Source organism: Ricinus communis, chromosome 1 (assembly GCF_019578655.1).
Source record: "Ricinus communis isolate WT05 ecotype wild-type chromosome 1, ASM1957865v1, whole genome shotgun sequence".
Classification (NCBI taxonomy): domain Eukaryota; kingdom Viridiplantae; phylum Streptophyta; class Magnoliopsida; order Malpighiales; family Euphorbiaceae; genus Ricinus; species Ricinus communis.
Window position 1 is genome coordinate 28,220,022 of NC_063256.1, and position 11,753 is coordinate 28,231,774.

General features: G+C 37.5%; 1 protein-coding gene and 1 non-coding gene across 2 annotated transcripts; one reads left to right on the forward strand and one right to left on the reverse strand.

Moving 5' to 3' along the window:
• Window positions 1-493: 493 nt before the first annotated feature.
• Window positions 494-599, reverse strand: LOC112534186. The gene has a single exon (XR_003078491.2). It is a non-coding gene; the product is annotated as a small nucleolar RNA R71 (small nucleolar RNA).
• A 712-nt stretch (window positions 600-1,311) lies between these two features.
• Window positions 1,312-2,678, forward strand: LOC125369930. Its single transcript, XM_048373353.1, has 3 exons — window positions 1,312-1,579; window positions 1,634-2,130; window positions 2,247-2,678. The coding sequence occupies exons 1-3, from the start codon at window positions 1,312-1,314 to the stop codon at window positions 2,676-2,678; spliced, it is 1,197 nt and encodes a 398-aa protein (XP_048229310.1).
• The last annotated feature ends 9,075 nt before the right edge of the window (window positions 2,679-11,753 follow it).

Below are 11,753 nucleotides of genomic sequence, written 5' to 3' on the forward strand. Positions count from 1 at the left end.
CCTTTATTTGAACCCGAGCGCTCTTTTAGATTGTTAAGGAGGCGTATGCAGGCAATAGAGGAGGCGATTGAAGCAGAGATTCCAGTTCGTGAAACTAGTGAGATGGAGAACCACAATGCAAATGGAGGTAATGATGAAAGGACCATGTACGAGTTTGCTAGGCCCTCTCTAGCAGGGACGCAAACTGGGATAGTGAGGCCTCCCGTGGAAATTTTGAAATAAAGCCAAATGTAATCCAGATGATCCAGAATACGGTGCAATTTGGAGGATTGGCGAGCGAAGATCCGAACGAGCATATCGCCAACTTTTTGGAAATATGTGATACCTTTAAGATTAATGGAACAACTGATGATGCCATACGGTTGAGGCTGTTTCCTTTTTCCTTGAGGGATAGAGCGAAAAGATGGTTGCGATCCACCAAGAGCGATCACTACCTGGACTTCTTTGGCTGAAAAGTTTTTGAATAAGTATTTTCCTCCTGCTAAGACTGTTCAAATGCGAAATAACATATCTTCTTTTGTGCAGGGTGAATGAGAATCAATGTATGAAGCCTAGGAGCGCTTCAAGGACTTGTTAAGGTGTTGCCCACACCATGATCTTCCTCTCTGGATGCAAGTGCAGACATTCTATAGTGGCATGAATACAGCCACTAGACAAATGGTAGATGCAGCTGCAGGGGGAGCTATCAATAGCAAAACACCTGAGCAAGCCTAGGATTTGATAGAAGAGATGGCCATCAACACTTATTAGTGGTAAACTCTACAGGCTAGAGGTCCAAAGCTCGTTGTATATCGGGCTGAGGCAGATCCTACAGCAGCCTTGGCAGCACAAGTAGAGCTACTTTCCAAAAAAATAGAACAACTTCAGATGCCGGTCCAAGCAGTTTAGCCCGGATGTGAATTCTGTGGTGGACCGCATTACAGAGCCAATTGTAAAGCGGGAGGTATGTTTGCATCTTCTATGCCAACTAATGTTTCTAACGTTGAGCATGTTGATTATGCAGGTAGGCAGCAGAATGATCCCTACAACAATACATACAACCCAGGGTGGAGGAATCATCCTAATTTTGGATGGAGGAATTCTAATAACCAAGGTCCACTAGGATATCAGAGGTTGCATCCGCAGCAACCTATGCATTCTGTTCCCTATCAACCAGAAGGTAGTCAAGAGAAGAAACCTAACTTGGAAGAGTTGATGACAAAGTTCATTGCAACTTCAGAGAATAGATTTCAATAAACGAACACTGCCATTCGGAATCAACAAGCTTCAATTCAGAAATTAGAAACTCAAATTGGGCAGTTGTCTAGGATGATGGCTGAGAGGCAGCCAGGCATGCTTCCAAGTAACACAGAGTCTAATCCAAGGGAGCATGCCAAGGAACTTTCTAGTCCATCTAAGCCTTTCACTAATGATGATTCTGATGTGCAGGTGGATGAGTCGAAAAAGAAAGACAAGCCTGAGGAGAAAGAAAAGGGAGCAGTTGAAGAGGAGGATTTGAAGAAGATCCCCTCGAGGCCATACCAACCTCCCATTCCATATCCTGCAAAACTCAAGCAGGATAAAGTTGATCAGCAATTCGGTAAATTTTTAGATCTTTTTAAACAACTGCGGATTAACTTGCCTTTTGTTGAAGCTATTTCGCATATGCCAAAGTATGCGAAGTTTTTAAAAGAAATTCTAAGCAACAAGAGGAAGTTAGAGGATTTAGGATTGGTGACCTTGAATGCAGAATGCTCAACAGTGTTTCAGAGCAAGATTCCAGTCAAACGACGCGATCCAAGGAGTTTTACTATACCTTGTTTGATTGGGGATAAATTGAAATTGCTAGCATTAGCTGATTTGGGACCTAGCATCAATTTGATGCCTAGTTCATTGTTTGAGGAGTTAGGACTAAGCACTTCTAAGCTAACTCCTACTAGGATGAGTATACAACTAGCAGACAGAACTGTTAAGTACCCAAAAGGGATTATAGAGGATGTGCTAGTTAAAGTTAACAAATTTATATTTCCTGTGGATTTTGTTGTCATGGATATGAATGGTGAGAGTGATGTCCCATTGATCCTAGGTAGACCATTTTTAGCTACATCTAAAGCTTTGATAGATGTTAGTAGCGGAAAGCTGGAACTTAGGGTAGATGATCAGAGCATTACATTTGATTTGACTAAATTCTTGAGATACCCATATAAGCATGATGGTCGCATCATTCGATTGATTTTATCAATGATATTGTGGAATCTCAATTGCAGGAAATAATGATTGATGATCCTTTGCAAGTGGCGATGCAAGAAAATGAGGATAATTTATCCAATGAACAAGTGTTGGAGCAGCTAGAGCACTTATTAGCTGCTGATGTTAATGATGAAAAGACTGATGGTTTTGTTGATCTTGACAGGTCAGGAGTAAAGAAGCTGAAGCCTTCTTTGGAGGAGCCGCCCGTTCTTGAGTTGAAAGAGTTGCCAGCGCACTTAATGTATGCCTACCTAGATGAAGCAAAGCAATTACCGGTTATTATTTCCGCTTATCTCACACCTGAGGAGAGGGAGATGGTGTTGTGTATTTTGAAAAGGTATGCAAAGGCATTTGCGTATAAGACGGCTGACATACTAGGAATAAACTCGAGTTACTGCTTTCATAAGATTTTGATGGAGGATGAGTTCAAACCGGTGGTGCAGCCATAAAGGCGTTTGAACCCTCATATGAAAGAGGTGGTTAAAAAGGAGGTAATTAAACTTCTTGATGCAGGTTTAATTTACCCTATTTCTGACAGTGCTTGGGTGAGTCCTGTGCAGGTGGTTCCTAAGAAAGGGGGCATGACGGTGGTGAAAAATGAAAAGGAGGAGCTGATCCCTACACGAACGGTAACGGGCTTTCGGGTTTGCATAGACTATCGACGCTTGAATGACGCAACCCGAAAGGACCACTTTCCCCTTCCTTTTATTGATCAAATGCTTGAGAGGCTTTTAGGCCATAAGTATTATTGTTTCCTTGACTGTTTTTCTGATTATTTTCAGATTCCCATAGCACCAGAAGACCAAGAGAAGACGACATTCACTTGTCCTTATGGCACTTTTGCCTATAGGAGGATGCCGTTTGGCTTGTGTAATGCACCTGCGACCTTTCAGCGGTGTATGATGGCCATTTTCCATGACATGATAGAGGAGTCGATGGAGGTCTTCATGGATGACTTCTCTATATTCGGTAACTCTTTTTCCCATTGTTTGCAAAATTTAGAAAGGATGTTAGCTAGGTGTATTAAAGCTAACCTTGTGTTGAATTGGGAAAAATGTCATTTTATGGTCCAAGAGGGTATAGTCTTAGGACATAAAGTGTCACATGCAGGGTTGGAAGTAGATAGAGCTAAAGTAGAAGTTATAAGTAAACTACCTCCCCCTACTTCGGTTAGGGCTGTTAGAAGTTTCTTAGGGCATGCAGGGTTCTATAGAAGGTTCATTAAGGACTTTTCTAAGATTCCTAGGCCTTTAACTCAATTGCCAGTAAAAGATATACCTTTTGAATTTGATTATGATTGTTTAAGAGCTTTTGAGTTATTAAAGGAAAAACTAACCACGGCTCCCATCATGGTTTCTCCTGATTGGGAGCTGCCCTTTGAGCTTATGTGCGATGCTAGTGATTTTGCAGTTGGAGCTGTTTTAGGCCAACGCAAGGAGAAGAAATTGTAGCCTATTTACTATGCTAGCAAGACACTTACGGATGCCCAAGAACACTATACAACCACAGAGAAGGAGCTCCTAGCTATCGTGTTCGCTTTTGACAAATTCCGTTCCTACCTTGTGCTGTCAAAGACAATTATTTACACGGATCATTCTGCTTTAAGGTATTTATTTTCAAAGCATGATTCTAAGCCAAGATTGATTCGTTGGGTTCTTCTGTTACAAGAATTTGACTTGGAAATTAAGGACAAACGAGGAGCTGAAAATCTTGCAGCAGACCATCTTTCTCAATTAGAGAACCCGCACTTGGAGGAGCTTAATGAGAAAGAGATTGATGACTTCTTTTCGGATGAGCACCTATACTTAATGCAAGTGGCAAACACTATTCCTTGGTTTTCTGATTATGCAAATTATTTAGCTGCAAGGGTACTCCCAAAGGGTATGACAGGCCAGCAAAAGAAGAAATTCTTTGCTGACTTGAAGTATTACATTTGGGATGACCCCTTCTTGTTTAGAATTTATGCAGATCAAATTATCAGGAGGTGTGTATATGGGGAGGAGATCATTCAAATTCTCAAGCATTGTCATGAGGGACCGGTTGGTGGACACCAAGCTGCAAACCATATGGCCAGGAAGGTTATGGATGCTGGTTTTTATTGGCCGACTATCTTCCAAGATGCACGAGCATATGTCTAGGTTTGTGATGCATGCCAGCGGTCAGGTAATATTTCTGCCCGAGATGAAATGCCCCAACATAGTATACGAGTGTTGGAAATTTTTGATGTTTGGGGCATTGATTTTATGGGTCCTTTTCCTTCTTCGTATGGATGCAAGTATATAATGGTGGCTGTTGAATATTTTTCTAAATGGCCTGAGGCACAAGCCTTGCCTACTAATGATGCTAGGGTAGTTTTGAGGTTCCTTAAGAGACTATTCTCTAGGTTTGGAAAACCTCGAGCATTAATTAGTGATAGGGAAACCCATTTTTGTAATTCTCAACTTGAGAAAGTGCTTAAAAGATATGGAGTATCTCAACGATTCTCCACGCCTTATCACCCACAAACGAATGGGCAAGTAGAGGTTACTAATAGGGGGCTTAAGCGCATTTTAGAGAAGACTGTAGGAGCTAGTAGGAAAGATTGGACTACAAAGCTAGATGATGCTTTATGGGCATTTAGAACCGCCTATAGGACTTCTATAGGGTTCACTCCCTTTTGGCTTGTGTATGGAAAAGGTTGTTATTTACTTGTGGAGCTAGAACATAAAGCGTTATGGGCACTTAAATCGTTTAACTTTGATTTGGATAGCGCAGGTAGACAAAGGCAGTGGCAAATAAATGAGCTAGAGGAGTGGCGTCAACAAGCCTATGAAAATTCAACAATCTACAAGGCGAAGACCAAACAATGGCATGAAAAGCGATTGAAATATTTGAAGGAATTTAACATAGGAGATAGTGTGTTGTTATTTAACTCTCGTCTCCGTTTATTTCCAGGGAAGCTGAAGAGTCGTTGGTCGGGGCCATTTATAGTGACGCAAGTCTTCCCTTATGGTGCGGTTGAAGTGCATCATCCGGAAAAGGGAAATCTCAAGGTTAATGGGCAGAGGTTGAAGCATTACCTTGGAGGGTCACTGGATGTGGAGGAGCGTGTGAATTGGGCGCTCCATTTCTGATTCAAAGAAAAGAATAAAGTCCAGCTTATGACTTTAAAGAAGCTTGTTTCTTTTATTTTCGTTTTAATTCTTTAGTTTTTATTTTTTTCTTTCCATTTTGGGTATTAATTTTTATTTCAATTATGTGAACTTGGGTGATTAGGTTCTACAGTTGGTTTTTGCTCCTGCATGTGACACTACTTCCGACCCTCAAAGAGCAGCCACTGCTCCACCACAAACCAGCCAGCGCCCTGATATACCTGCTGATGCACCTCTTTTCACTGCGGAGCTATAGTCATGGCAGTATTAGTTCTTTTTTTCCTTTCTCATTTCTTATATTTTGTACACTGAGGATAGTGTGTCCTTCAAGTGTGGGATGGTGATATTTATATACACTTGTTTTCGTGTTTTTATTGTTTTGTATATGAAATTCAGATCCTTTTCTAGTGTATATATCACATTTCATTTATCCCATCTCAGTTATTTGTTTATTCTTTGTGCAATTTTTTGTAAAATTTTGAAATTTTTTCACTTTTTTTTGAGTGTGCTTTTGAGTAGGTTCCAAACAAAAATCATCAAAACAGAATTAAATAAACCAAAGTAACTTACTGCAAAACTCAAACTAATTATCTTACATTCTTCCGCAAGACTCAACACTATCGGTTTTACCCAATCACATGGACATAAATAGGATTTCCAAAAGCAAAATCACTGTCTTTACTTTTAGAACTTGCTCGGTAATGCTTATGAGGGCCACAAGGAGAGTTTAACACTTTGGTATGATAGAGGCACTTAGGTTTTTCATTCTAGCCAAATAGCCTTCATTCGTTTATTGATTATGTAGATAACCCCCTCTTTCACCATTTTTTATCATATTTCATTGCCAGTTAGTTTTATTCTGCTTTGGGTTATGATTCTGCACATGAGTTGTTTTTATTGGGAATATTTGTTGGAATCTTGTAGTAGCTTACTTCAATCCAAAAGAACATGTTCTTCCCTCATGAAAAAGAAAAAAAAAAGAGACGAAAAAAAAAGAAAAAAAAAATATAATAAGAAGAATAAGAGGGAAGGGTGATGAAAAGAAAGAAAGTAAGCTAATTGTTTAATTGCTTCTCAGAGTTTACATTTTGACTTGATTCCTATTTCCCACCTTGGACTACTGTCCATTGTTTACCCCTTGTGATCATTGTGGCTTGTGTGCAGGTCATGTATTTCATTGCAGAACACCATAGGTTCAACTCTAACCAAATTTACCTATCCCTACCTAATCCTCATTAAAACCTTTATAAAGACCTCTTGACATGGTTGTTGACTCTCCATAAATGGTAGGAGTAGGATTTAAGAGCAAGCATATAATAAGTAAGGCAGTAGTTGATGCATTAAGCGATTAAACACTACCCTTTAAACACTTTGAGTGATTTAGAGTGAATCTGGTGAGGAGTTGGTTCTAAATAATTTTATTGAGACAGTGTTTTGCGAATTATTGGCATCTTGGTTGTGATACTTGAATTGATCGCTTTGTTTCTTTTTGTTTGACTTGCGCTTGTTAAGAATATGTGCAGGAGCTCCCTAGCTTGTCTATCAGTTCAAGTGTTGTTCCTTAGTGGTTTATTTTCCTTTTTTTACTTTTGATTGCTTGAGGACAAGCAATGAGCTAAGTGTGGGGTTATTTGATGTGCGTAAAATACATAAATCTAAATGGGGTTTTTAAGATTGATTTTATGTATATTTGGATGTGAATTGGTCCCAACACTCACCCTATGTGTCTGTTTGTGTGCATTAGGTCCAAAAGAAGTCAAAGTATGATAAAGGGAAGAATTGGAGCATAATTGGACGTCAAAGCTGCCGAAACAAGCTAAGTATGCCCATGAGGAAGGTTAACATGGTCGTGTTGGATTCAACACTGGCCGTGTTCCCAACACAGCCACCAACACAGCCGTGTTCCCAATACAGCCACCAACACGGCCATGTTGGATGCAATAAACATCAACGAAAAAAAGGTTTTTAGGGAGCACGACCACAGAGAGTAACACGGGCATCAACACCAGAACGTGTTAGGAACACGGGCATCAACACGGCCATGTTCATGGCAGCTGGTCAAATTCATTTAAAAAGAAAGAAAAGAGAAAAAAGGGGGCCAGCTAGGGTTAGAACATCCAAAACTCATCTTTTTCTTTGTCTAAGGGTTTTCTGAGTTAAAACTAAGAGAAAAGGAGACTTGGATCAAGGTTTCACTTGGATTCTCTTTGAAGATCAAAGATTGGCGAGGATTGTTGATTGGTTTCAATCCGAGTAAGAGGAACAAGAATCGATCCAAAATTGGGCACGAGGAATTGGAGCTATTTACTCTCATCCAAGGGTGTATTTGGGTTCTTCTACCTTTACTCATTTTTTTATAATTGAATTCTTGTTGGTTGTGATTATGAACATGATTAGCTAAACTTATTAACCCATTGGGGTTCTTTATCTAGGGATTTTTGTACTTCAATTTTGAATTGAATGTATTGATTGTCAATATTGGTTTGCAATGAAGTATTTATTGATTTGTTCTTCATATCTTGTTGAATGATTTTTTGAAATTTGAATGATCTTGAGAAAGATGTTTAGGTTTGGATTGTCCTTTGCAACCTAGAATTGAATTCGCCTAGAGATAGGGTGTTCGTTCTACCGGATTGAGAATTAACAACTCTCAATAGTGTTAAATGGTACATAATGCTAATTTGGGTAATTAGAGTTAGGAAGAGATTTCAACCTAATTAATCTAAGTTAAGATGTTAGTGTCCTTGAGAAAGGCATTAATTGTGTAGAGATTTTCCCACGGAAATTGGATTCAATCAATCAATTCCACCCTTAGTTTCCATTCCTTAGAGACAAGAGTTCCCAAAGGGTTATTCCTTTACCTGAATTAATCATTCCCTAGTATACGTAGTTCGACAACAATTAGAGTAGCTATTAGTTAATTTAGGAATTATTCATTAACACCAATTATTTTCTGTGATTAGATAACAGAGAAGATTGAGTAGATTTAGGTTCACACGTTCTTTAGGGAATATGACACTTGGTACTCGCCGTTAGCTATACTCCACTGATAGGTACACTGCCTTAGGTCATAGTCTTGCTTGACTTAGCACACATCAGCCTGTTTAGTCCTATTTTAATTGGGACTCCCTTCATAAAATATTCTAAAATATTCATTGGATCTTTAAAAATATTTCTAACTTGGAGAACTGGATCCGCAAGTACACATTTTACTTGAGGCTCTCGAAATAAAATATTTTAAAATATTCTCTGGATCTCTAAGAATATTTCCAACTTGAGGAACTAAATTCTCATGTATCCATTTTACTTGGGGCTCTCGTAATAAAATATTCTAAAATATTTACTGGATCTCTAAGAACATTTCCAACTTGAGGCTTTCTTTGTAAATGTTTAGTTGGTCTTTTCAGAGAATGTCCCTTGAAGAAATTTGAGGAACCATATATTAGTAGGACCAATGAGATATCCAAATCTTAACTAGCTTAGTTCTCACATAACCACACATACAATCAGGCTTTTTTCCTAAAATGTTTTAGCGATTCAAGTAGTTAGAACATGTGCACCTTTTCTATTTATTTTGTAATAATGGACTAAGGTTCCGATCATCATCATTCCTCTTTTAGAGATAAGGTTCCTTCTTCTAATGATACTACTACTGCTGCAAAGGTATTTTTCTACTTTGCTTATTTTTTATTAGAAATGTGTTCATATTCCAAGGACTTCTTGTAAGAGTATGCCTTAAAAATAAGGAGTTGTCAATTATTATATATTATACAATTCTACTAAAAGTATTGTTCGATTTTTAATGGTACGAGTAGTCGTGGTATTATCAAGGAATAATCTCGACTGTTAGAGATGAATAGTATGCAATTGAAACACAAAGAGAAATTATAGAGCAAGTTTATAATGATGATATTTTCATTACATGTGTTCCTAAAATTTATTCATAGTTGATGTTTGATCAAAAATTAGATATTGATCGTTAGATATTGATCAAATGCTCGAGCCTACTTATGATTGTAGCTTTTTCGGAGTTTGCCCCAAGCGACTGCATCTCTGTCACTATGTCGAAGGTTGTCTGATTCGTACTAGACTCGATTCGAAAGTGAGCCGTCCGGAAAGAGGTATCATGGGATTACGACAATTGCGATGATCGTGAATTATCGAAGAAGACTCAGAGTTGCTAACCTAATAAAATAACCGGGATAAATAAAGAAGGGTGAAGAATGGCGGTTGGGATTCCTCATGGAGAGCCTAACTTTCCCCCTCTCTAAATCATATATTTGGGTTGGAAATGTTAGGTATGTGCTAGGAAGGGGTTAGGCACTCCAACACACTCGGATACATAGTCCGACCTCCACTAGACTCCAAGGCTTTTGGTTTCTCTAATCGTACTAACCTAGCTTAGTTGCTACCCGTTTTATTATAATAATATTTTATTATCTTATTTAACCATGCATTATGTGAGGAAAAGAGCTTCCTAAACTATCATACATCTACTTATATGGAAGGCACATTGGTGCCACTAAACTTAAGGGAGGTATGTGTCGATACGTTAGATTTTATCTAACAAGCCAAGGTGACCAAATTGATCCATTTTTATTTAAGCATGTGGGTACCAGGTTCATTTTATCTTTGAGCAATTAGGTGAATAAAACATGGAAAGCAAGGGACTTGTATTGGTGAATTGATTTATTTTAATAAGTATGTGAAGTGATCAATCAACCTAAGTCTAATTTACCTTTAACATGTGAGGTGAGATCTAAATATACCAAAGCAATAAATAAAACAAATATAAAGAATAGGAAGGAAGGAATTAATGGAGTACAAAACGGATTAGCAAAATGTAAAGGGGAATAACTAGCATCCTAAATAAACTTATACCTATAATCAACAAGGATAAAAATAATCATAATATCTAAGCAAAATTAAACCCATCCTCATCAAAAGGGGTTAAACGCATTTCGGCTAACCAAACTTGTACTTATAAAATAGGAAGTTATTCTAATGCTTATGAAATAATTAAAATTATAAAGGCAAGGTAACCAAACATGTTTACCATAGAAATAATCACTCAAATAGAGTTAATCCTACCAAATCTAACCTAAAGAAAAGAAATCGAAAGCAAAATATTTAATTAAACATAATCATGCTATTAAATCATATTATAAACCTATTTATCATGCAAATAAAATTTAAAACCTAAAAGACATTAAATCATACATTTTATCCTTTAAAAATTAACAACTTTAAACATATGGCATAAAACCCTAAACAATCAATAAAAAAAATTAAACATGTTTCACCCTAATCTTTTACTAATTATGCATTAACAACTAATTAAACACACTCAGCCATTAAAGCAAATATTAACCTTAAAACTTAACTAAACATATTAAATAATATCAAACCAACATGAAAATCTACCAAACAGAAACTAAACATGTTCATCAAGTAATCAATATACTATGTAAAATCTTTTAAGGCCTAAAATTAACCAAGACTATCATAAAAATGGATGTAACTAGCTTTTGTGAGCTTACTCTGTGTGGGGTAAGCTATAGCCCATGTGGGCTAAGTGACAACTTGCGTGGCCTAAGGCTTACCCCATATGAGGTAAACTCTCAAAAGCTTAGAGCTTTTATTTTGGGGCCTTTCTAAACCAAAAATAATTTTCAAATGTAAAGTGGACATGAAATATGATGAAATGAACGTAAATAAGCACAAAAAGCTAGTTTATTCCATAGATTTCGACCCTCGGGGTATACCTTTGAAGTTAACCAAGGAAAAGAGTGACTTTAAGGTGAGAGAGGACTTGCTTGAGTTCTTTGGACATCAAGAAGCTCTAGAACCTTCTGAAATGGATGGATTAAACCTACAAAATAGAAAAAAATATGAATGGTGCAAAGATTGAGGTTTTTTAGGTTTAATTTAAGGAGGAGGATATGTAATGGAGTATGAGTCTTTTGTGAGCTACCAATGAAAGCTTAAAGGTTCTTTTAAGGACTTTTTATTACTCGAAGATTCAAGAATGGTGTCCTTGAAAGTATTGGGTATGTGGAATCAAGACTTTTTAGGTAATGGGTAGAGATGATGAAGATTATAGGGCTTTTGTATTAGGGAATGGGTATGGTGATGTTTTTTTAGATTTTTTAATATGGGGAAGGAACTCAAGACTTCTAGAGGTTTTCTTGTAGCTAGGATGAGTATAGAGAATGTTGTCTTAGGGTTTTAGGAATAATAGTATGAATACATATGGATATATTTAGGGTTTGTAAGGTTTTTTGGTGTTAGATTTTGATTAGTTTAGTGTTTTAAGGGTCAAGGATTTAATTTTGCATTTTTTGGAGTAGGGGAGATGGTGTCATTTGTCCTTAGGAAGGAATATGCCTCTTA